This window comes from Eurosta solidaginis, chromosome 4 (assembly GCF_040869045.1).
Source record: "Eurosta solidaginis isolate ZX-2024a chromosome 4, ASM4086904v1, whole genome shotgun sequence".
Taxonomy (NCBI): Eukaryota; Metazoa; Arthropoda; class Insecta; order Diptera; family Tephritidae; genus Eurosta; species Eurosta solidaginis.
This window is the reverse complement of record NC_090322.1, coordinates 11,088,683-11,116,008: the sequence shown is the minus strand read 5'-3', so window position 1 is coordinate 11,116,008 and position 27,326 is coordinate 11,088,683. Positions and strand designations below refer to the sequence as shown.

At 36.2% G+C, this 27,326-nt stretch overlaps 1 protein-coding gene across 7 annotated transcripts; it reads right to left on the bottom strand.

Moving 5' to 3' along the window:
* Nucleotides 1-1,247: 1,247 nt before the first annotated feature.
* On the bottom strand, nt 1,248-22,194 carry Chc (clathrin heavy chain). 7 transcript variants are annotated; one of them, XM_067780081.1, is made up of 10 exons: nt 21,610-21,932; nt 21,115-21,535; nt 20,944-21,050; nt 20,524-20,877; nt 11,445-11,652; nt 11,038-11,373; nt 6,991-10,959; nt 6,646-6,812; nt 2,470-2,556; nt 1,248-2,407 (listed from the first exon to the last, which is right to left on the bottom strand). In XM_067780081.1, exons 4-10 carry the CDS (start codon nt 20,563-20,565, stop codon nt 2,186-2,188), a joined length of 5,031 nt encoding a protein of 1,676 aa, XP_067636182.1. In that variant the 5' UTR covers nt 20,566-20,877; nt 20,944-21,050; nt 21,115-21,535; nt 21,610-21,932; the 3' UTR covers nt 1,248-2,185. The 7 variants fall into 7 exon arrangements, with proteins under 7 accessions (XP_067636182.1, XP_067636181.1, XP_067636180.1 ...); XM_067780080.1 differs by having other exon boundaries at nt 21,137-21,535; XM_067780079.1 differs by lacking the exons at nt 21,115-21,535; nt 21,610-21,932 and adding an exon at nt 22,041-22,194.
* Nucleotides 22,195-27,326: the final 5,132 nt, after the last annotated feature.

Genomic DNA, 27,326 nt, shown 5'->3' with positions numbered 1-27,326 from the left:
CTTTCGTGAGACGGTCGGACTTTAGGTTATGTATACCTTGTGGGTAAAAGTTTGCGTTAACTAATGCAACACGACTCGAAACAGCTTGAAATTAGAATGTTCAATCACAGCACAGTGATTGCGTAACTTCTGGGTGAATGGACAGACTAAATAGATATGGTATCGGAGGATGTGTTGGTATAAGGCTGTAGAAATTGATACAAGTGTAAGATGGCTGTATACCGAGCCGATTTTCATCGAGTAATACTCGTCTATTTTTCAGGCAGACGTGTTAGCTGGTATAAAGAATATTCATTACGCTATAGGCATTATATTTGAATTACAGGCAAGCTATTAAGGCGGCAATTTCGCATTATTCGGAAGTGGAATATATTGGAAGCATATTTGGAGGGAGCTGATTGAGCAATGAATATTTCGAGTCAAACCCCTTAATCAAATCCTCGCTTTGCTTCACATCAAATAAAATGTCGTCACGTCGTGTTGAATGTTCAATAAACTCTTTTGAAATGTTTTAGATTCAGCACCGCTAAAAGTGAGTCAAAGACATTTAGATACGTTCCACCAAGTAGAAATGAATAACAGCGCAAGTATGCAAAATACCTAGTCATATGAAAGCAACATCGAAAACTTAGAAGCATTTCTTTTTTTCAACACAAGTTTTTATAGGCGGTAGTTTGCAAACACGCTGATTGTGTTTCCGCAATAATAAAAAGCTTCTCAGTGAAAATTCATTCAGAAGGAGTCGGCATAATACATGTATTGTAAATTTAAATTGAAAAGGAGCAAATTGGAGAAGCCTAATTCTTCTCGTAGATTGAACTAATTTTTTTTCATATGGAAGTCGCACGAGACTAGCACCCAAAAACAGCGTTATTTCTTGATTGACGTTCTTAGAGGCCACCACATTAATTATTAGATGGCAAATGTGGTGCCTATTTTGTGCTCCCATCCTGCACAATCGCCATTACGGCTGCTGCTGTCGTATTCACAGTCAGTAGCGAGGCGGCTATGGTTCTATCATTATTTAAGTGATAGCTCAAAAGAACGAGTACTCTTTCGCTGAAATGAACACCAGCAATTACGACATTAGCAATAAGTTCACGGCTGTGATAACATCTTTATCAGATTTCGGTCTTATCATTTTGGACATTCAATACCCAAACTTGATTTTTACCCCGCTTTTAATAAAGCGAAAGATAAATCTTACTTGTTTTTGAACGTCAGCTTCGCTAAATAAATCACTTCACTTTGTTTCGTTTATTAATAGATATTTATTAACTAAAAAGTTTGTGTTTTCGCTTAAAATAAACAAAAAAAAAATTTGCATAAATTTTAAATTTTCGTTTATGTTCTTTTGTAGGTGATCTCTTTCTGGCTAACTCTAGCTTTTTTTTAAGTGTTCGTGCTTTGCATTTAGGGTTTTTACTTTTTAATTAACGAGTTAAATTTCAAATTTGTTTAATTTTTTCAAAACATAGTACAGGCCAGAAATTGAGTATGAGAAATTGAAAAATGAGAAAAAAGAAATTACACACATCTCTTCAAATACGTAAAGTAGAAAATACAAATACAAAAAATAGAGAACAAATAACTAAAACTTCAACTATATATGTATTATATTAGCAAAGTAAAGACAACAAAGCACGAAATATGCAATTAAACAAACGAACATTTGCAAATGTAGTTTTAAATTGATAATTTTTATAATGGTAATGTATGTGTTGTGTAATAATTAATATTATTTATATATATATATTTAGTTATACTTGAAATACATTTATGTGTAATTGTATATCGATTTATATATATGCAAAATATATGCGGAACACAAGCTTTAACGTTTATTTCGGTTTTGTTGTATATATGTATGAATTGTTTTGTAGTTTATACGTGTTTGCGTACATGCCATATTCATTACGTATGTATATATAGCATTTGTATTATACAACTACTGCTACATTTACTTGAGAAATTAAAAACTCGCTGTGTTTTTTTTTTTTTGTTGTAAAATCTTTCGAATGATTGTGTTTTTTGTTTCTCAATGTAATTTGTAGTGTTCTTACTGATTATTGTTGTTCTTTGATTGTATTGTGGTTTTTATATTGTTTTTTTTTTCTCAGTTTAATTTTATGTTTTTGTTTTGTTTTAATAATGTAGTGTTGTAGTTTTGTGTTGCATTTTTTGCCTACATTCCATAGCCGGGATAAGACATATTTGGCGCATATCCTGGCGCCGCCGCATAATTTTGCGCGTATTGTGGTGGTATGCCCATAGACGGTCCAGCGGTGATCATCAACTGTGGCTCCATTGTGATGATATTCTTGTGTTCGACTGTTTCATCCTCCTTCTCTCGTTGCGCTTCAGTTTGTTCCAATTTATCCACTTTTGTGGTGTATTCACGTATTACCTAAAATACACATTCAATTAAGAATATATTGAAAGTTATAGCTTACGAATTAAAAAACTCACCTGTATCATATACGGCATAGCAAAGTCCATGATGTTGTGTTTCCATGCCAATTCCAGTATAACATCAGGCCGCAGCAAATCGTAGCACTACAAAAGATAGGAAAATGATTTGTTGAAAATTTTTAAACTTTTCCCATCATATTTTCTTTATTACGAATTAAACGGGCTTTAGTTGTTATTCGTCTTCTTCCCCATTTCCTCGCTTAGTAATTTTCTTCTTTCAAAAGTTTTGTTTTTTTGGGGGGTTTGGTTGAATGGCATGGACGCTAGTCCATAACGCCAGGTTGTATGTCGGATGGTTCTTTTTCCAGATTGTTGTATATGTAATTTTATTTATTTATTTATTTATTGACAGCCATATGGCCTATAATCCTTTTGGTTTTATATAATTCGTATTAAATACATGAATTACAAAAATTATATAATAGGTTTTTAAATTTCTTCAAATTATTGCACGTTTTAATATCTACAGGTAACTCATTAAACATTTTCAAGCCTTTATAGTACAGATCTAGCTTTGCATTTTCTGTGTGGCAACGTGGTAATGTGAAATTGTGTCTATCTCTAGTAGGATAGGTGTGTGTATCACTGCTGTAGCTTAAGTTCTCTCTCAGGTAGTCCGGAAGTGCTCCTGTCTTAATGTTGTATATATATTTCATTGTGTGAAAGGAGATTAGTTGCTTTACGTTCAGCCATTTAAGAGTGTTCAGCATTGATGAAATACTTGTGTCGTACCGCGCGTTGAGTATATGTCTCATTGCTCTATTTTGCATTTTTTGCAACTTGTTTATTTGTGAGTCCGATGTGATAAACAAAACACTGGCACAATATATAAAATGGGGTTTTATGATGGATTTATATACTAATATTTTATTTTTCTTTTTAAATATTTGCATGTTCTTTTCATAAATCCAATTTTCTTTGAGATTTAACTCACTACGTAGTCAACATTATCACAGAATTTTAATTTATTGTCAATTATGACGCCGAGATATTTGCTTTTCTTTACCTCCCTAATGGTTTCGTTTTTTACATTTAAAGTATGTGGTTCTAAATTTAGTTTATTTGATGTGGATATAACCATGTAATTTGTTTTTGTATTGTATTGTATTGTATTGTATTGTATTTTATTAAACATTTTCCAGATGCATACTTATTAACCTAAGATTACAATATTACATTAAATAATTTCAAATTACTATGCAGCATAGGAAAAGTATATGGCATTTTTTATATTAAAGTTTAACATAGTTCTAAATGCCAGTCCTAGCTTTGGTATATTGTTTTGTGTGGGGTGTACAAAAATAAAAATTTCATAAAGAGTTTAAGTTATACATTAAATTAAATCATCAAAGATATGAAAGAGAATCAATACTAAATATTTGCAGCTTCCTAAGGTATGTACGGTTTATAGGGTCATCCTCAGCATCGTTTCTAATTCATAGTGATTATAACCAAAAAGATACAGCTTAACTTCTTTTCTAAATAAGTTGACATTTCTTATTACCTGTACAGTGGGAGGAAGGGAGTTGAAAAATTTGCACGACGTGTATGTGTAAAAACTTCTAAAGTGCGACGTCCTAGTATGCGGAATTTGTACCATCGGAAGTAGATTTCTTCGTAAGTTGTAGACTTCCGAAGGAAAGCTTTCCAGGTAGCCACACCACATTTACCATTAACTTCTTTTTACACAACCAAATGTAGAGAGAATTCAAGTCCTCCTGCATTTTTTCAAAGGCCACGCCTATATTTTCTTCACTTATTGTCAACAGAGCATCATCTGCAAACAGTTTTATTTTGCAGTTCTTTATTGACGAGGCAATATCATTTATGTATACGTTGAACAGGATTGGCGCTAAGACTGAGCCCTGTGGAAGTCCTATGTTAATCGGCACGCTATCTGAAATTGCTTCATCAATCACTGTATATTGCTTTCTATTAGTTAGGAAGCTTTCGAACCACTTCAACTCAATACCTTCAATTCCGATTCGTTTCAACTTCTTCACCATCGGGTTCCGATCAATAGTTTCAAACGCTCTTTTAAAGTCAATGAATACCACTAATATAGTCTTTTTTCTTCGCATATCTTCTTTCCACTGAGAAATAATAGCTCCACTAATACACAATGGTAGTACCAAGGTGGCCAGAACCATGTGTAGCAGCTTGAAATTTGGTATTAATTATTGTAATTGTTCGTATTTTCAATTAGGGTTGGTTTTTACTTGACACCACGCCACGTTATATTCAATTTGTCTTATTTATTTCAATTTGACCTTTATCCAATTGGGGTAATTATTTTTGGTTTGTAAAAGTATTTTCGTCGTCTCAGGTATATATTTTAAAGAATTTATATTCATTCTGTGTACATAACTGTACATTAATATATAATAAATTTTCAATCCCGTTATTTGTCTTTCTTTTTTGTCCTTGGTGGAGTTATATTTATTTATTTATTTATTTATTTATGTATATTATTGCAATTTTATCGCAGTTTATATATAAGGTAATCTCTACCCCGTTATATGTTCCGTTTATCATATATGTATGAATTTATGTAAAACGAAAGTTTTACTTATATTTTGACATTTAAAATAATTTTTAAATTAAATGTTGACAATATTTTTTAATTTATTTGATTTTAATTGTTCCGGACATTTGCCCGTTTTCCGTTTATATGTTGAATGTATTTATTAACATTTTAATGTTAAATTTGATTTTTCTCGATAGCAATTATATGTATTTTTTGCACAAAATGCATATTTTTATTTTAATGTTTTTTCAGATTTTTGCCCGATAGCAATATAATCTTTTTGGTAATAGTCTAGTTGAGGGGTCGACTGCTAATACGCTACCAAGAGAGGTGTCAAAAGACGCGTATTAATCTCGAGAACACTAATCCGATGGCGGAAAAGAAAAATTTTATCTCTGTCCGGAGATATTTGCAGTTGAAGTTGGCGATTTGCATGTGGTTGTTGTTGTGTTTGTACCCACAAAAAAAATTGTGCATCACCGTGGCGGTAGCCACGGTTATACCACACACCCGGACTTGGCATGGCGTAGCCCAGGGTTATTTTTTATAAGCGCGGCCAAAGGCCGCCAACGCAGAAAGGTGTTCTGCGCAAAAATACTATGGATCCGACCCCCGGTTTCGGAGGTACCCGCGGGTCTTTTTTCGGTTTTTCGGTAATATCTTTTGAACGAGTTAATATTTTTATTTTCCGCCTTCGGATTATTAATACTGATGACAATACGCGTCGTTTGACACCTCTCTCGATATTTTTGGTAGCGTATTAGCAGTCGACCCCTCAACTAGACTATTACCATCTTTTTGCACAATTTGTATTTTTTTTTTACGACGAACTCGTAACACGCACAATTATTTAGTATTTTTAAATGTTTTTAATTAGATTTTTGCCATTTCGATTCCCACACTATCCGCCATTTTATTCTCAACCGCATGAATAGAGTCCCTTTATAACACGCAGTTGAGTTGTGAGGAAAACCGAACTTGACGCGACGACGTCACGCAACGAAGTGTTCTTTCAAAAGTGAACGCCTTGAAAATTTAGTTTTCTCATCCTTTTTTATTTGTTTGCTCCTTTCTTATTCCTTTACCGTTCCTTTCCCCATTTTCAACTCCCTAATTCCTGATATTATCCTCTTTTTTTCACTTCATATTTCTGTTTCATTCCACTTTCCAATTTCCCTTCCTCTATCATATTTTCTTATCCTCTGATTATCATTTCATGTGCCTCTTTCAGCTCCCAACCTTTTTTCTTTTAATTTCTTTCCATTTCACATTACTATTCTCCTTACATCTTGTTTCTTTCGATATGTTTTTCTTTCATACTTATTAAATCTCTAACTCATTGTAATCCCACACTCCGTTTGTAATTATCTTGTTATTTTAATTTTTTGTGGAAATGGTAACTCTTTCGAATTTTTTCTCTTATCTTCACCAATATTTTGCCAATCACTAATTTACCTCTTTTACCTATTCAAACATCTTTGGCTTCACTTTTAATCTCCCTCTAAGCTTTTATCATTTTTTTCTTTTTAATTTTCAGTCTCACTTTTTTATCCCAATTTTCCCTTGTCCCGGGACTTTAATTTCGGTATGGTAGGCCAGCAAACCACCTCTAAACTTCCGCGGCCGCTGAATACCCTAATACTCACTTGAAATAGGCAAGCAGCGAAACAGTCGTGAGCATTACGTTCGAGGAACCAGCCCAAAAGTTCTTCAGCAATATCTTGTTTGCCCGATTCAGCCGCGTATTCCATTGCGTCCTTGTAGAGTTTATCCTTTTTACACAATTCGACGCTTTGCTTCCAGCGGTTGTTGCCTAAAAAAATTATTAATACGATTTTACAAACAAAAAACGCGCATACAAATTAAATTAAAAATATAAAATATGTAAATTTCAAGCTTAGGAAACGTGCACCAATTGAAATCATTGATCATACTCCTAAGATCCACCCCTTCTACGAAGTTGTTGTCTCTCATCCTCAGCATACACTCACCTTTATATAAATAGGCAGCAATGCGTCGGAATTCGGTCAATTCGTGCTTTTCCAGCTTTTGTGCCAAAGCGATTGTATCGAAATTATCGAAGCCATCAATTGAATTACGCAATCCCTGATAATCTTCCTCTTCGATAAGAAGTCCGTTGAGCGCTTCATTGATTGCTTTATTGTTGAGCGATTGTACCGAACGTAAATATGGCTTCACCAATTGCAGATGACCGCTCTTTGAGAAGAAACTTACGGCACGTGTATGATCCATACGTGGTGCCAATACCAATAACATATCATTCAATAATAATGGTTTATAATCCAAATAAAATTGTATAGCTTTATAATACAGTTCAATATTGGCCACTTTGGTAATGATGTCCTTAAAATGACCCTCACGCCAAGCCTCTGTCGGATGTGCCATCATAGCTAGCACTGCATTATCGTACTCTTCATACTTGTCGTAGAGGAATACCAGTTCGGACCAAAGATGTGCCGATTCGGCAGCGCGCAACACTTTGGGTATGTTGACACGCGACCAGAACAGCTCAAGATGTTCACGCATCTTAGATGGTTTAAATTTGGAATAGAGTATAGCCAATTCCGTAAACATGCCCATATGTGCGCGTTCCAATCCCAAAGCGGATTCCAACAACGCTATGAGCTCCTCAAAATAGCCACGATCTTGATAGTAATTGATTAAATCTTCTAATTCATCGGCGTGCACGACAATGTGCAAGCCACACATTTGCGCTAGACGGAATTCTTCAGCATCAACACAAGCAAAGCACACTTCTTTCCAGGTACGTGTTGAATTTGCCTTACGTGCTGAATCAACAGCACCCTGAAACTCTTTCAAATACACCAATGTAATGGCGAGGCGTGCAAAGTTGCTTACGTTGTTATACAACAGTTTTGAAGCATCGTACATGCCGTCGTTAAAGCAACGATCGCCAATCTTTTGTATGTCTGCGTGATTTGGACCAGAAATAAATTCTTCTAAATCAGCAAGACGTCCAGTGCGTGCGTAGGCATAGATCAACTCGCTCTCGATGTACGATTCACGCGTCTTCTTGCGTGCCATTTGCAAATAGCGCACAAGATCGTCCCATGAGTCGGCCTTAGAGGCAACGTCGACCACATCCATGTACGCGCTAGGATCATCAGCTTTAATGTATGAATCAATGGCCTCCTTAACGAGACCTTGTTGCAGTTGTGCTTTAGCGAGCTGTGACCACACAGCTGGTTCATTACAACGCTCGGCAAATTCGTTGGCGCGCTCCAAATTATTCACTTGCTCGATAAGAACCTGTATAGCGGAGGTATTCACATCGAATTTCTTAAAGATAGCAAACGCTTCCTCATACAATTGATTCGAAATAGCGATATTTGCAATATCTGGTGCATCATAATTGTCCAAACGATTAATGTAGTCCATTACGCGAGTACGATCCGCTTTGATAGCGGTCAAAATCAGCAAGTTTTGCAAATTACGATGGTCAGAGAACACGGATGAATCTAATATGATTTTCTCAAGCAATTCAATTAATTCATTTGGCAGATCGGCAGTCATGAAAGCCTTCACCGTTACAGAGATATCATCGGGATCTTGAGTTTCGGAAAGCGCTGTCTGCACCACTTGATCAATTAGTTGGCGCTTGTAAGGATTCGATTCGGATAGTACCTCAACCCATAAAGCCGGATCGCGACGTCGCACCAAATAACGCGCTTCACTCTTAAACAAAGAATTCTCATTGCACACAGCAATCAACTCACGATCACATTGACCGCGCTCGTAAGCAACGCAGGCCAAGTGAGGGTCACGTTTCTCGCAATAGCGTCCAACAACGCGACTGTCGTAGTATTGATTTTCCTTAAGAAAACGTTCAGGATTATTATTCGAATCGATGTAGATTTTAGCGAGTGCATTGTGCGTAGCTGGCTCAACACATCCGTCATGCACGCGCGATTCCAACCATGGTAATAGCAATTTCAAACGATTGCGCTTTTCCACCTCAGCGACTAATTCATCGGTCGAGAACTGGCCCTTTACGACAAGTATCAGATTTTTGATAATATCCTCAGAGCAATCGACATCTAGGAGGCCACCAACGACGACTGGTAAACGTGATGGATTCACCTTTTGCACATAGATTTCAATATATTTTTGCAAATTATTGCGATATAAGTAGAGCACCAAATCATGTACGAAATCGAAACGATCGCAAACGATAATCAAGGGCAATTGATCGGTGAGTTTGGCTTCCTTCAGGAAATTCTTTACGCGTTCAGCATTGTAGCAATTCGATTCACGACAAATACGCTCTACTTCTTTGATTTGGTTCGTCTTGCAAGCCGCTTGTATATACTTAAAATGCACTTCAGGATCTTGCGAATAGTTAACAATCGAGCCAAGGAAATAGAAGAGACCCTCATAAGATTTGAAGCTCTCAAATAGATCGATCAACGCTTTAGTGGTCAATTGCTCATGATATTTCGTAGCAATTTGTACGCAAATTTGCAAGTTTTGACGTATATTTGCAGTCAACATAGCTTTTAAGCATTCCAGCGAATCCTCCACAGATAACGTGCCAAAGTAGCTAACCAGCCAGTCGGCATTCAACAAATGTGTGTGTACCACAGCGCGTTTAATGTCATACAAATCGGTGTAATGTTCTAATGCACGTTGCAAAAGACCAGCTTTCTCGCACAACTGGGCGATGTGCGCACGATCGTAATGCGTAAACATGGCGTTACCAAGTATGGCATCGGCCACTTGTGGCGCCGAAATCAAATTCATTTCAAGTAAACGTGTCTGCAAAGCACCCTCATTTGCACGGTTATGTTTGAGTGCGTCCAATAGGAATGCAGTACACTGCTGCACCATTGAATGTTCCATAAAGATATCAACTATTTGATTTATATCGGCAAGTGGCTCCTCCTCTTCGGCCACCAGCATTGAAGCGAAACCAGCGCCCTGCTCAGGATTGGTACGCATCACTGAACGCAAAAGGAATATATAATCGGGTGTATAGTTGACTTTCTTAGCGTAGAGCACAATCTTTTGGAATTGTCCAGTTTCAGCGAAACATTGTATAACCTTGTTGGGCACATTGGCGCGCAAATAAATTGATAGTGCTAATGTCAAATCAGATGCTTTCACTAAATCGCCCAATTCTTCGCTACATTCGAGTTTCTCCTCTTTCAACCATTTCTCGCATAATTGCTTTTTACCCTGCACCAGCACCGGGCGACACAATTCCAATGATTCGTATTTGTTCAGTTTGCCTTGATCTAACAATATGCCAAAATATTGCAATAATGGCGGTGTGGTTGAACCAGCAGGCGATTGCACTTGCTGGAAACGTTGTATAGTTTGTGGTGTACGTAATATGCCCTTTGGTGCTAATGCAGCAACCTTAGCTGCCTCCGCATATTGACCAGCTGTGAAGAGTTTATTAAATTTACGCACAAAAAGATCTTCAGCGCCAGACAGATTATTGCGCACAGCCATGCGTAATGCCAAATCAGGATTTTGTAATACCGTGTTTATATACGGTATAATTTGTTCCTCATCAACTGTTACAGAAAGCACTTGACCCTTGCGATTTACGCCAATAATGCCACCACTGGCCTCATGCGGCGCTGTCACAAAGATCGTATCAGCAGATATACGATTCATGTAGATGCACGTGGCAGTTTCCATATCATACAAATGAATATAGCCATATTTGGTAATCAAATAAATGGTATCATATTTGGCAGAAACTTGCATGGCGACAGGGAAATCGCTTTGTGCCTCAGGCGGGAAGAAAACATCTACGGATTTTTTGGGAAAAGGTTGATTTCCCGCTGGTGCAGCACCTACTTCAATAATATGCAATTTACCACCGCTAGCGGTGCGCACAGCAAAACAGAAAAGGGTCGAGGGTTCTTTGTTGCCCTCCATTTTGAAGCTGGCGAATGATGCGGCGTGACCTGTAGCGGACAGAGTTTAGCATTTTAGGTGATATACAACTAGACAAATACATATTTAGAGAAAAATCGTCAAATCACCTTCAATGGCTTGCGACACCTTGCGCTCCACAGAGTATAATTGCATAGCGCCTGCAACACGATTTGGCAATGCTGAGATCCCTACCAATAACAACCATTGTTGCGATGGATTACAACGATAATTGATAATTTGACAACCATTCAATGATGAGTGGCGATCAAACATTTTTTGTGGTGTTGAATCGCCCTCCATAGACCAATGATAAACTGAAGTTTCGGTGACCAAAGCTAAAGTGTTCAAAGAAATCCATTTCCAAAAAACAACATCCTCCGTCATGGTATGAGCCTTCATTTTCGATTTCATCTCGATATTGAAGATTTGTAAAGTCTTTTGAGCTGCAAGTATTTTAATGTAAATTATTAAAAAAATATTTCGTATTAAAAATTGTATATATATGTATATAAACCTTTAAGCGCAATAACTTTGCTGGCTGGATTCATGATTGCCGAATCGGCAGAGATGGGGCGCCTTGTCGGATTGCTAACATCATTCATGTCGATGATAACCACTTGTGCGGTATCGTTGACCTTTTCACGCACACAAATGAATTTATCAGACTCCATAGTAAGAGTGCTGAATGATATCGAATTGAGATTGATGCCGACATTTGTGAGCTAGAAAAAGTCGAAAACGAAAATTTATTTATTTATAATTATCTGTTTTCAAAATATATCGTAGGTCCCATTGAAAGACTAGCACGTTTCAAATTCCCATGGAAGACTAGCACGGTTCATGTGAAATACTATCACAGCACGTTATTTGCGTGGAAAACTTTTACTTTTCAGTTGTTTGTAAAACGGAAAATATTTAAAATGAACAAAAAAATTTAAGGCAAAGAAATAAAAAAGATAAAAATCCATAAAACTTTATAAAATAAAAAGCATCATAAACAAATAAAATCTGAATTTAATAAAAAAGAGTAGCAAGGAAAATTTAAATTTTTTCAAACGAATAAAATATATTTAAAAACCACTTTCGCGCGACCGCTTTGTCTTAATTAGTTACATATATACATACATAAGTTAATTGCATTTTCTATTTTTAATAAAATTTTTTTTTTCATTATAAACAAAATTATTTTCTAATTGAAGGTCAACGTTTGTTTACCCGTGTACGCCACAACCGCGCCAAAAGTGTTGAAATATGTAACTAAACGGGGAAATTCGTGAAAGATTTAAAACGTATTTACTTTTGAAGATTGATTTTGTTTAAAAATAAAACTAAAAAATAAAGCAGATAAACAAAAAGAACTGCAAGTACTTTTTGTCATCAAAAAAATGACAAAAAAAGAGTGGTCGTGCACATTGAATGGGGCGAAGCACTGTAAATACAACAACAGCAAGTACTTTTTATAAGTATTTTTTTTTTTTTAACGAAAGCACTATGTATGTCTTGCAGACTTTAGAGTGGAATTTAGCTGTCTGTATTTTGGGCTGCCTGAATTTTGTCTTTTCGATGGTTTTGAAAATTTTACAGCAGGTTTATGAAGTACAACCTAAAATAATATACTTTTTGAAAGTTCATCAAACTTGTAAGAAACTGTTATCAGCACAAGAGCAGTGGCATTTTCTTATTTTTCGTGATAAGGCGCAGCCAAATACAAAGAAATGATAAATTCTCAAATTGAAGCGAATTTCAGTCTACATACTTAAGCGAAATACCGTAGAACATTTTCTTTGTTTTAATATGAGTTGAATACGAAGAATATTCAAGCGCAAATAAGTAATTCATGATGAATAAAATAAAAAAAAAGCATGCAAACAAATTAAAGAAAACCTAGATGGAACAGAATTAAATTCATGTAATACAATAAAAAAAAAAACAATGATTTATTTAAAATAATGATAAATTTTAGAATTGAAAAGAAATTGAGGTCAAAATTTTAGTTTTAAGAAAAATTTTCATCTTATTGAAAGTTTCAATTTTGTTCTATTTTTCAAATATTTTTAAAAGTTTCTTTAATTGATTTTTTCTATAACTTTCTTTAATTTCAAAAAATAATTAATTCTCACTTCCTTTTAAATATAGGTTTTAATTCGAAATATTTAATGCTCCTTCACTTTTTTTACAATCAATATTGTATTTGCCAAGAGGACGGAGTTGTTCTACAACCTAAGTCCAGGTACCTAATTGGGCTTTCTCCGTTTAAAAAAAAAAATTTGCAAACGCTATGGATACATGGCCAATTTGAGGTCTTTATTAACCTGTCAGTTCAATATAACCTAACATAACAAAAAAAAAACCGTTTTAATTTGGTTGCTCCTATTTGTCCCGAAATCACAGTACACAAATATGACTATTTTTAATATTTTTGTTTAATTTTTTGTTGCCCTTCTCGATGTTTTCCATATCATACAAAAAAAAAAAAAAAATTTTTTTTCTCCTGAAGAATAACCACCTTGTTTTAGTTTTTTTCTATTTTTTATTTTATTGTTTATTAGTTTTTATTTTTTTTATTTCCAATTTTTCTATTTTTAATTTATAATTCTTCCTTTTCATTTTTTCATTTGATCTAATTTAAAAACAAAAAAAAAACTTTTGCTCTTTTTTTTTTAATTTAATTATGGTCTTTCTGTTTACCAAGAGATTTTAGACCGAGCTTCTCTTCCAATTTAAAATAAATAAAAATAAAAAAATAAATGTAAGGCGCGATAACCTCCGAAGAGATCTAAGGCCGAGCTTCTCTTCCAATTTGCGTCGGACGGGACCTACATGTTTTATGCCGACTCCGAACGGCATCTGCAAAGCAGATGAGTTTTCACTGAGAGCTTTTCATGGCATAAATACACCCGGAGTGCTTGCCAAACACTGCCGAGGGGCGACCCCGCTTAGAAAAATTTTCTTCTAATTGAAAAATCTTATTTCTAAAATTTTGATGTTGCTTTGCCCGGGAGTTGAACCCAGGGCACACGGTGTGATAGGCGGAGCACGCTACCCATCACACCACGGTGGCCGCCAATTCCAATTTGCTCCTTTTAATTTTTCAAACAAATTGGCGGGACGGGACCTACTTGTTTTATGCCGACTCCGAATGGCATCTGCGAGGCAGATGAATTTTCACTGAGAGCTTTTCATGGCAGAAACACACTCGGAGTGCTTGCCAAACACTGCCGAGGGGCGACCCCGCTTAGAAAAATTGTCTTCTAATTGAAAAACTTTATTTCTAAAATTTTGATGTTGCTTTGCCCGGGGTGTGAATCCAGGGCATTCGGTGTGGTAGGCGGAGCACGCTACCATCACACCACGGTGGCCGCCACCCAAACCAAATTTTGTAGTTTTATCAATAAATCATATTTGTATCCATATTCTTCGGCTTAAAAAAAAATTATTGTTCTCCGGTATATTCACAGGCTAAAAGAAACTTGTAAAATGTGAGACACACAAAGAAAACACAAGAACAGCAAAAACTGATTATTGTCATTGTGCAGTGGAGCGAAGGATAAATGTACAATTTTAATCAGCAGAACGCAAATATGTGTTGCAACTAATTAAAATCAAAAGAAAACATAGTACAGACATTTACCGGCAACAATTGGAAAATATAACAGCGAAATGTGAAGTACAAATAATGCAACGAACCGTTACAATATACGAGTAATCCATATTTTAATTTACTAGGTCCGCTCATTCGAATGTAGTGGGTCAACTATTGATATATGCATGTACCCTAGGGTGGTCCCCATGAACGATTTATGTCAGGCTCAAACCGTGCTTCTAATTTAGAGAACTGAAGATTTTATAAAAATTTTCAAATTATTAGCGGAATTCAGACCCGTCGGTTTTAAATAAAATTAACCAATTACAACTTACAAAAGCACTATACACCTAAAGCAAGAACGGACTAACGAGCCAAGCCTATTAATGTTTTTTATATTTATTCCAATTTTTTGTTTCTTTTTTTCTGTTTTTTTATTTTGTTTTGCAAGGTTTTCATTTCGCATTTTTTCGATTTATACATTTTTTTTGTTTTATTCTATATGTATATTTTACCATTTTTTTAATATTTATGTTTTTGAAGTAACTTCGTCTGAAGAAATGGTTAAAGAACAGGGTCAGGTGTTACTCATACATAGCATATATGTACTTGAAATGACTTGGAATCTGAGAACTTGCATAGAAAATCAAAAATCAAGTCAAGTGTTGGGTTATCAGTAAAATGCGAAGCTGACGAAACAGAACCGTAATTGAGAGTTCACAAGTCCCCCAGCGGGTTAGAAGGCTTAGAACATACCCGGGCAGGTATACCTGTCTAAAGAGGTGATTAAAATGCCCAAATGATCCAAGGGGTTGTGTATCGCAACCCTTTTAAGGTGTAGCCAGCGCAGTTTTTAGCTTCTACTATTTTCTCTCTTGTACCTTAATGGTGCTTTTCGGCGGAACATACCGGATCTATGACTTTATAGTTACAAAAACAAGAATAACAACAGTTCTCAAGACTATGCTATGTAAGACTAATGCGCCCTTAACGGTTCTGACATATTCGGCCGAATAGCGACATCCTTTTTTCCGAATATCATACTTGATATGAATCAAAACCAACTGACAATTATTTGTGAAAAAACGTGGCCATAGCCACAAAAAACTGCATTGAACCCTCAAACACGAAATTATACATCGAGCCAAAATGCTTTATGTGTGAACTCATTTTCCAAAAGCGCTTAATAATTTAATTATGAAACAAAAAATTACTTAAAGAAACGCCTCTATCCGCAATTGATGTTTTTTTTTTTTTTTGGTCTTCGATTGGTGTACAATAAGCAACAATATGGCAAAGGGCAGAGGAGAGAAATAATACAAGAAAATGCATAGGCGAGAAAATATTTTTTTATGGAAAATAGCATATATACATATGTACATAAGTGTGTAAATATTTATTACAAAACAGCGGTGATTGAGGTAAGAGTTGCAAGTAAAATTTGGGGAAAATTTGTTAATGCGTAAAAAAATATAAAACAAATGTTGCGACTATGCAAAACTTGAGAAACAGTACCAAATGAATTAAATAACAACAAATAACTAAAGGTAAGTATAAAGTGCCATAGGTAAATACTTGATTGGTATGAGTAAGCACGCCTAGTAAAACCTCAACAGCGAAAATAAGAAGCAACGAACCGGTTCAAGAATCAAATGGCAAAAAGGAAACCCAAAAAAACGTAGATTGAGATGAACAAAAAAATGAATTAAGAAATTTTGATCTAACCGAGCACATGTTGATCCGAGTCGAATGAAGTGGTTTGTGGGGCGTATGTTCGTACACTTGAACATGTGATGCCAACAAAGGAAATCCCATTCAATGCAGAGATTAGTAGATGGGCAAACAAAATAAGATTTAGAAATCAAAAATAAAAATTTAGACTTTATTTAAGGCACATGTAACACTCTTTTAATGAAATTATAAGCAAATCAAAAGTAAAAAAATTAAGTAACCAGATACCAGTAAATATATTGAGTACTCAAGCTTGACTGCTTTATAGCCGTTAACCTCTAAGTTCCAACCAACGATGAGTCACATCTTTCACTATGCAAACATATTTACAAAGCTTCAATGGCACATACATACATATATTAAATAACAGCGAAGCTCCCAAAGGCGAAAGCGAGTGAAGGTAGACCGTATCAAAAAAAGTATGCCTTCTCTATGAAGAATTTTTCGTCATATCCTTGATTTAATGAACTTTCAAAATAGAAAGTTTGACTATAAATACCAAAGAAATTACTATAAAATAGACCTCCAGGATTACACGAAGAAATTTATTATTATGAAAACGTTTACCAAATGTTCAAGCGCTCCCACGACAGTCGGAGTTACTTCAAAAGGTTCTAGAACCGAAATGTACCGGTTTCATACCCAGCTAAGGAAACTAGAAGAATCCCAATATCTATTACTTTAGGGGAGTGTTATTGACGCTAAGCAAACAAGCAAACAAACTGAGACATTTCAGCACAAAGTAGATACAAAAGTTGTAGTCCGCCCAGCGTGTCAAGGGGCTTAAAACATTACAGCAGTGAGGCACGCCCGTTGTTGTTGTTGTTGTAGCGATGGCACTCCCCGAAGGCCTTGGTGAGTGTTATCGAGTTGATGGTCCTTTGACGGATGCAGATCCGGTACGTTCCGGTACCAAGCCCGACCATCTCGGGACCGATTTGTTATGACCACATGCGACCCTTCTAGGCCATCCCGCTCACCCATCCCCTAGATCCATGAGGAGTTCGGGGTCGCCAGAGCCTCGGCTGTTAGTGAAACAGGATTCGCCCCGGGTTGGTGAGGTTGACAATTGGGTTTTGGAGAAACTATATATTGCGTTGCCAAAGGTTGCGCTACACAACCCCTTGAATCTGTATTTTAGTCGCCTCTTACGACAGGCATACCTACGGCGGGTATATTCTAAACCGCTGGAGGGAGGTTCTCCCGTCGTGAGGGGTTATTATTTACAAATCTGAATCTTCGGGAAGTCATATAATCGTTTACGCACGAAGTCGGGCTAGTAACGGACCCTACCGAGTTCATATCAGGCGAAAGACTGATCTCGCAATCAGAATACCCTAAAAAATTCCCCTCGTTCTTGTAGCAGTAACAGTTTTTTTTAGTGCGGCCTAATGAACATACGCCCATATGTATGTTTGAAAAACAAGCCGGCGGCCGGTTGCGTCAGTCACCGACATACTCGTAGGCCGCAATTTTCTTCTCTTTTTTTAGTTTAACTAGAAAGCTCTTCCATTTCAATTACATGTTTTTGTTTAACAGCAATCATATTAAGATTTTGTATGCTGTATTTCAATGAAAATTATACTGAAACTTCTTATCACATCAAAAATTAAATTTGGTTTTTTTTTTTTTTTAACTATAAATCAATGGCAGAGAAACTAATTCTCCATAAACCAAATGTATTCCAAGAATGTTGTATTCAATTCCAAGTAATTTGGTTTACTTTATGTTGTTGTTGTTGTTGTTGTAGCAATGCTCGCCCCACCTAATAGCCGCGCCCGATCACAAATTGTCATCAATATCCTCTAACGGGAGTCCAAGGAAACTTGCCGTTTCAACAGGGGTGGACCATAAGGAAAGGGGTGTTAGAGGCGTTGGTTCCACATTACAATTAAAGAGATGGTTGGTGTCATGTGGGGACACATTGCAAGCGGGGCATACATTTTGTATGTCGGAGTTGATTCTGGATAGGTAAGAGTTTAACCTGTTACAGTATCCAGAACGAAGTTGAGCAAGAGTGACACGCGTTTCCCTGGGGAGTATGCGTTCCTCTTCTGCGAGTTCTGGATATTTTTCTTCAAGTACTGGATTCACCGGGCAATTCCCGACATAAAGGTCCGACGCCTGTCTATGGAGTTCACCAAGGACCTGCTTGTGTTTTTTCGCTTCATACGGCTGGGTTCTCAGGTGCCGTATTTCCTCAAAATGTTTACGGAGATGACTCCTTAGGCCCCTAGGCGGTGCTGGTTCGTCAATCAGATGTCTGTTGGGATGCCCAGGTTTCTGGGTATTCAACAGAAACTGTTTGGTCAGCATCTCATTTCTCTCCCTGATGGGGAGTATTCTCGCCTCATTATGCAGATGGTGTTCTGGGGACATAAGAAGACAGCCCGTGGCGATTCTGAGAGCAGTATTTTGGCAGGCCTGTAGTTTCTTCCAGTGGGTGGTTTTTAGGCTTGGCGACCATATGGGTGACGCGTAGCACGTAATCGGCTGGCTAATTGCTTTGTATGTGGTCAAGAGCGTTTCTTTATCTTTTCACCAGGTACTGCCAGCAAGGGATTTGAGGATTTTATTACGGCTCTGAATTCTTGGAACAATTGCGGTTGCGTGCGCACCAAAATGTAGATCCTGATCAAACGTCACACCCAAGATTTTGGGGTGTAAGACAGTCGGTAGCGTAGTGCCATCGACGTGGATGTTCAATATGGTCGACATTTGGGGCGTCCATGTTGTAAATAAGGTCGCGGAAGATTTAGTCGGTGACAATGCCAGGTTTCGCGAGGCGAAAAAACTGGAGAGATCAGGGAGATAGCCGTTTATTTTATTGCATAGCTCATCGATCTCTGGTTTACTTTATAGAATATATGTATTCATGAAATTCCAAAACATTACTTTTAATTAGCCAAAGAAAGACTTTTCTCTTGAATGCACCCGAACGGCATGACTAAAGCAAGAACTACGGAGAGATAGTCAAAAGTCTCATATACTGATTTTACCGTTACAACTTATATGCAAACATATCAAGATTTATTATGATACGCTGAACAGCGATAAACTATCAGCCCAATTCTAAACGAAAATTCCGTGCGAGTTTTTTCCCTTCTCCCATTCCTCCTATTCTGAACAATGTTCGAAAAAGAGGAAACCGGTTATGGGAGAAAAGTAGGTATTATGAATGTGAGGGAGAGGGAGATTTCTTTGCCATTTCATAGGAGTTTTTTCACTAGTTAAATTAAAGGGAATAAATCAAAATAGTTAAAGGAAATTCGTTCTTTTAAGAAACCACACTTACTTGTACAAATTTGTGTCAAAATATGTATTTACATTTTACCACAATATTCTCACTGTTAATTCAACAACAACCCCAATATTCTTTATTTTAAGTCGAAAAGTATATCATAAGCAACGGAAGAGCTCTTTGTATATTTGATGCAGCCATCCAGAAATTGCGCAAGGATTTTTTAAGAAGGCTTAATTAGATTTTGGCATATGGCGAAAGGCCAACTCAACTCGCCGTGGCCGCCAGAAAATTGCTTTGCAGAATGAAAGCAGGCAACTCCGGCGGAATTGTGTTATCCCGCCGTCTTCTTCTTATGTCCCTCTGTTGATGTTGCTGTGGCACCAATTCATTACTCATTTCAGTGAAAACCACATGAAATGCAATAATGTGCATTGTTTATATCTTTTTTCTTAATTTGAAACAAATTCGCAACAATAATTAAACTTTTCAATTTTTTAAACAAAATAAGAAATGCGCAACGAAATTTCAATTGACAAAACAGCTGACTTCGAAAATTCGAAATTCCTATTCCCCAATTTTTCTTCTCCCTAGGAGAAAAGAATTGGAGGAATTTTTCCGCGGGAATAAAAAAATCCGCGAGGACAAAATTCCGCGAGAATATTTAGAATTGGTCTGTATATTTTTCTTACAAATTTATTTCAATTGAAGCTACAAAAATGCTGTCATTCAGGGCACAGGCTCCACCATAACATGTAACTTAACTGCGAATAATATGTACATATGTGCAGTCTGAAACCTACGGAGCTGAACAATGAAGTGAATAGAAGATGGTTCTGGAGCTTGGGTTTCTTATTAAAGATCAGCTTGTTTGTATTTTCTCGACTCCATTTTTAACAATCATTCTGTAATTTTAAAAGATCTATCGCTAAACAGACCATTCATTTTTTTAGTTTGTAAAAGAAATGCCATCCCCCGCCTTACTTGAATAAAATAAATGCATATCTAACTTTTAAAAATCGTGTGCGTAGTGCTTACCTGCAAATGCTCCTGGAAGCGTATTGGCAAAACTTGCGTCATTTTGGTGCGGCTACAATTGCCTCCAACACACCTGGCAGCTATAAATTATGAACTGCAACTAACGATGCAACCAAACTGAAGTTGTGGTTGATGGCTTTGGAATCACACTGCTTGCTGTCTTCTGAGTAATATTTTTAAAACGTATATTTATCTAATTTTTATTCGATATTTTCTTATTTGTTTCCTAAAGATTTTTCAGGTTTTTTTTTGTTTTTGCTTCGTTGGTTAATTCGCTCTTTTGTTTTCGCTGCTCTATTCCATAAATTGCTTAGCACTTTGTTCGTTTAAACTTTTCTATCATCTAAACTTTCTCTGTTAAAAAAAGAAAGAGTGGTAATGATTTCATGGAAAGATTTTATTAAAAAGAAAATTTATTACTTCAACAAGATATGCCTTTGCTCAGCTTTACTTTTCGGTGTTATAAAACACACTATTTTAAACAATAATTTTGACGCATTCACTTAGTTTTATATCCACGAAAAACACTGAAATTTCAAAGATAATAATTAAACATTTAGTAAAGTGCAATGGTTTTTGGATATTTTTTACAATTGGTTAATAATCAACGTACGTTGAACCCGTATGGAAAGTGGGTAGATCAGAAACCTCTGTTTCAGTGTGAAACGTCACCGCCTCTTAAAACGATTTGCCTATTCAGTAAGATCTAAAGTAAAATTTTACGCCCGTCCTTTTCCAATTATGTACCACTATGGCCTATAAACTATAATATTTATATTAAAATAACCGCATTACTTTATTTTGATAGTACAAATTGTCGAAAAAGAAAATTAGCGGTTCAGCAGCTACTTTGCAATCGGCCTTTTTTTCGCTGCTCTTTGACGTCGTCGTCGTTTTTTGCCGTTTTTGACAGTACCAGAAAAACATGAAAGTGCAGCACTGACATGTGTGCGGAGTGCGTAATGCAGTGGAAGAGGCGAGTTGAAAGTAAATATGTTGAGTATGATCTAATCTGTGAAAAATGAAGATTATCCTGTTTTCCTGTATTTAATGCACATGCAAAATTAATCTAAATAATTTACTTACAAAATTACGCAGTCAACAGTTCTTGCATGCAGTTACCTCATTGCCAACTTCTGTCTATAATGCAATGTAAAATTTACCACGTATGCTACATAAACAAAAAACATATCCATATCAACGCCGAAGCACGGCTAAAAAAATTTACAATTCTTCAACAGCCCACCGACCTAGAATGCAATAAATATAGACGCTCGAGCCCCTCATCCAATATCTCATTTCAACAGTTAGAATGAGAAAACAAGCTACTAACTACTTCAAATGATAGTCACTGCTTCGCTTTATCTACCGTGTTTGCCTGCCTTTTGCTTTTTCTACCCCTTCTCCAGACACCATTGGAAAATTTCTACTTTTCTTTCTTATCAACTTTTATCCACATGAAACCCGTACTTTTTTTAATACAAATTTTTTATGAATTCCATAAGCTGTATTATTACCAACTATTATTGTTTTTTATTTGGTTAAGTTCGCATTTATAATTCACTCAAATTGCACTTAAAAACTTTTTAACCATATTGATTTCCACCACCGAAAAGCGAAAATGACAAGAAAATTCTATTTGACAAATGTCACGTCAAATTCGCATCGAGCAACGACAATTTGCGACAATTGAAATTACTATGGTGGATAAACTAAAAGTACTGCTCGTTTTACCACAACGATTTTAAGGGTCAATTAATGGTGACATAACCATAAAACCATATCAAGATAAAACAGCTGATCGAACCTACCTTATGGAAATCAATGTAATTGATTAATGGTGCCATACCATAACGCTAACGCCATAACCGTACCACAGCCAACCAATTGGCTTTTCGTTTCTCCCGGTATCTATAACCTAAAAATATTTGAGTTGGTGAATTTAGTAACTTGGACACGTTATGACTAAGAGACGTATTTTTTGTAGAATATGCTTGTATTTTTTTTTTTTTTTTGCGTTTTTATTCATTTTTATGAAATTTTCACGATTTTTAAGTTAAGGCACCATTAATCGATCACATTGGAGACGGTCATGGATATGGGTATGGTTACGACTAAGGCGTTATGGTTAAGGAAGGTTAATGGCACTTTGGCTAGAGCGCCTTGTTAAAAGTTTCGTCTTTGGCAGAGATCAGCTTTTATTAAATATCTTGAGGTTCCACAAACTTTGTGTAGTGAGGCCGTATTTTAACTAAACGTGGAACTCATCTGTCAAAGCGTTCAATGTCAATGGGTGGCCACATGTTAAAAGCGCTACTCAAAGTTTATGGAATGTAAAACGAAGCAAAAAATTGGGAAATGTTTATCCTATGACGCTGTCAAAGCAAGGCATCGCGTAAAAGGTCCTACGTATGTAAAAACAGATTTGCAGTAAAGCTTTGATCGCTTCAAAGTGAAGAAAGGGTTAAGGTGCTTGTAAACTTATGGCGTTGAAACGGAGTTGCATAACCAAAGCGTATATGTTAATCTGTCTTCATACGAATCAACTTAGCAAAGGCGTTTATGTAAGTCCTAGTTTATATTCATTTTTGCACCCAACACCAAGCTTATTGGATCACCTGATTTGTAATTGACTATCGCTCTCTCATTTTGTATCTCTTCCTATCACCCGCTGAAGATAGCCGGCCCTATGCGCCGCCATATTGAACACTCTGTCAAAACGGTAAAAAGTAGCCATATTGAACATCCTGCAAGCAGTTGGCAGATAAGATATCACACTTAAGTGTGAATTAAACTTCCTTAACTCTAACGCCATAGTCGTAACCATACCCATATCCATAACCATCTCCAATGTAATCGATTAATGGTGCCTTAACCTAAAAGTCGTGAAAATTTCTTAAAAATGACGAAAACGCAAAACATTAAAAACATATTCCACAAAAAACAAGTCTCTTAGTCATAACATATCCAAAACAATAAATAAAATCTACAAAAAGTTATTTAATTCACCAACTCAAATTTTTTTAAATTATGGATATGGCGAGAAACTAAAAACCAATTGGTTGGCTATGGTATGGTTATGGCGTTAGCGTTATAATATGGCACCATTAATCGATTACATTCATTTCCCTAAGGTAGGTTCGATCAGCTGTTTTATCTGGTTATGGCTTTATGGTTATAAGTCACCATTAATTTGCCCTTTAGTTTGATTCACAATGACACAGTGGAATATCGAAGGCGTAAGGACCTTCTCTAGCTTTTGTTACGGTCCGCTGCTACGGTCTACGGCTACGACCCACTTGGGAGCGTGTTCACGCGAACACACCTAGCGATGTGGCGAATGTTGCGATAAAAAGATATCAAAAAAGAAGGGAACACACAGACCTGCCATCACGAGCACAAGAAAATGGATGGAGTTTTTTTTTGCCAGCAGATAGGCACGAGGAAAAAGAAAAAGGAAGAAAAATTTGGTCTTTTAGCACGAGGTTCCGGCCATGAAAGTTCAGCTAGACTGGAGCGAAAAGAAAAAAGAAAAATCTCCCAAAATTGGACAACAATAAGCGATTGTTTTCCCGCTATTTGTATTGCACATAATACACTACGATTATTATAAAAAAATTTTGTAGAACAGCGACAAGAAAGTCGCTTATCAATTAAGTTCATACGCTGATGGCCGAAAATGAAATTTTAACGAAAAGCACAAACAAAAAAATGCTGCTAATTTATGTGTGACCGAATCTAACAACACTCAATTGTGTGGAGAAAATTTAAAAAGGTTACAGCACTTTTCTTTGACTGGGGTAATACATCGATTCCCACACGCTCGGGTGAATTGTTGAAAGCAGTGGAAAAGATCAGTCTTCGGTAACAATATCATATTATCGCCACCAAGCATAAAACACCCATATATGAAGCAAATAACATAAGGACAATTGAGAGACGGCGGCAGCACGCGGCAGCGTAACCCAACGAACGTCAAAATTAGCACCAAGTCATCAAGTTCGTGAAGGTCATCACGAAGTCTATTGCCACCAGGTTCACTCGATCACCTCGGGCCAGAGCGCAACAACCACCAACAGTACCAACACCAACTACAACAACAACGTTTGAAACTGGGTGAGTCCGTTCCAACTCGGTGAAATTATATTATGTATTTATAGGAAGTGATAAAATTCGTCACTTACAGATTATCGTTTCAAATTTTTGTAATTCATTCCAAGCACGCTTAATGAACCTAAAGACCCCTTTCTGTAATTCGATTCGAACATACGGTATATGAATTCGGACACTTTGGTGCTCTTAACTCTGTTGACCCGTCGGATAAGTGCAATGTAAAACCCGTTCTGTAATCTTGCGAGTAAGAAACATTGTTCTGTAAAGCTTGTGAAAGGTCAACACAGCCAAGAAATAGAAAACCTAAATTATAAAAGTTTGAGTTCTGCAAATAATTTTATTCCAGTCAAGTTACAGAATAGTGTCACTAGTACATATAGTACCTTACATTTTTGAATGTGTCACTCGGAACCCTATTTTTTTTTATATACATACCTACATGCGAAAGCCATGCGGATGGGTAATGCATTACACATTAGCGACATATGCCTTTCCGCGAGAAATTAGAATCTAGTCGCAACAAGAAATAGAGGATCTACGTCTTGGTGATCAGGAACAAATAAACTCTTTCTATAATTTTTTTTTGAAATATTTTTTTTTACTGCTCCACTATGCTGTTGCGACTGAAACGTCACCTGAAAGTTCATAAATAATTTTTCTCTATATGATCACACGGCACAAGTTAGTATGTGTCAACGAAGACTAAAGCTATAAAAGCTTATTAAATTGTTACGAGAGTTTTGCCGACCATATCCATTGGTGTGGCAATCAAATTTCCATAGACTCGAGATAAGACAAATGAAATGAATTTAGTACAATTGAACTTGCTGATATGAGAAAAGTATAATTAACGTAATTGGATACAATCGAATGCAATTATCATAAATTGGAACTTAGAAAAAAAAAGTAAAAATTTTCACTAAATACAATCCAAAAGTAAATTTGAAGTTTGGAAAACTATAATTTAAAATAGATGTGAAATAAGAAAATCTAATTAAATCCTAACAAAAGGAACATTCTAAGTTAGAAATAAGAAAATGTAAATGTTAAGAAGTCTGCAAACTCTGTAAGGCGGTCTACGATTTACTATAGGAATTTTGAGCCAAATAACTACATTTTTCTTAAGGTATTTTTTTTTACTCCAGTGTGCTTCGCTTGGTTTCCACGTTATTTGCTATGTACAAGCATACCTATGAAATTAAAATCTATTCAGCAGTATGGAAATAGATTCGAAAGAGCATTTAGATGAATTCCACATTATTTTCAGCAAATGACCTGTAAACCAGAGCAACAACCGCAACAATGTTATCAAACTTAGTTATAATAAGAAGGAATAAAACTTCCTGTATAATTTTTTTTTACAACAAAAAAAAAAAATGTTATATGTACATACAGCTGCGAACAAAAGAATAGCAGTCGAAGATATTAAACACCTTTTATTAGTAAAAGAAGGATCATTTATTTGATAAGCTGCAATAAACTTGCAACCAAACTTATTTTAGGACCATCTAAAAACGTTTAAAGCCCCTAAAAGGAATTATTACTTTGGCTTTACAAAGTAATATTTACTATTCATGTTTCTTATTACCGGGATCGTAATGAATTATGTCAATTAGATACTTATGTACAATTTCTTTGTCCGAAATTATTTCTTTTACTTCTTAAACCAGCATTTTATTCACCGTTTCCTCTGTAACTTAATGCGTACACTTATTTTGAAGAAAGCAAATTTAGATAAAACTCAGGATTGATTAGTATATACATCTACATATTAATTTTTTTAAATGATGGATTATAAATAAAAATTGTAATTAAAAATGGGAATGTTGGCATCTTCATTCTTTTAGAAGGCACGTAGGGTATACAGGTAAGGGGCCACCGAAATTTAGGTGCGTCGGTGGCCATGGTTATTTGAGGGTGGGACTAAGCACCGGGCGTCGCAACAACACCCGCGGCGCCCTTCTGTGTATTCGGCCTTTTATTTTCCTTTCAGTTTTGTTATTTTACTTTTCAGCTTTATTGATATTTGATTTCAGAGTAGTAACCGGTCATGTCCGGTTCGGTAATTTTTTCTTGCGTCAGTTTTTTTTATTTTTTTTTGAATTTGAATTTAAATTTTGGAATGTTAACGGTCTGTCCGTGACATCCGGTTCAGCGGATGTTGTTTTATTTTGTATTGATAAGCGTTTTGAGTCGGTCTCTGCGCTTCTGCCAGGTTTTTTGAATTTGACAGCTGCTCGTTTTGATAGGCATGATAGGAACATTTTTCTGCTTATGGCGCAGGAACAGTAAGGTTGGCAAGGACCCGCCCCAGCCGACAATGGCTAGCCACTGTGCACCACTACATCATGCCGACCGCCTTCCTTACTGCTTCCATCGTAAATGCGATTCCATAACACTTTTAACACGAATTCAAACAAATTCAATAATACGTAATAATTTTTTATACAGTTCGAGCACATGTTTCGTTCATTGTGAATGATGACAAAGTGTGATCTCTTATCTGTCAACTGCCTGACAGGCTCATAGTGTACCTATACAAGTGTGTTCACTAAGCGATAAACGTCAAAACTACAAACAGCATCGCTCACCTGATGGAAATCTCAGGTCTAGAGTCGCATTTTTGTCTCAACGACAACATTTTTGACTACCAATCGTATCGACTTTTTCAATTTTTCAATCATTCGGCG

Bases quoted from the DNA above. Each gene is read 5' to 3' on its own strand.
- Chc (XM_067780079.1), bottom strand. From the start codon at position 20,565: ATGACGCAAGTTTTGCCAATACGCTTCCAGGAGCATTTGCAG. The intron at 11,374-11,444 runs GTTTATATACAT...AAATACTTGCAG, and splicing joins CAAAGTTATTGCGCTTAAAG to CTCAAAAGACTTTACAAATC. The intron at 6,813-6,990 runs GTGAGTGTATGC...TAATTTTTTTAG, and splicing joins TGCTGCCTATTTATATAAAG to GCAACAACCGCTGGAAGCAA.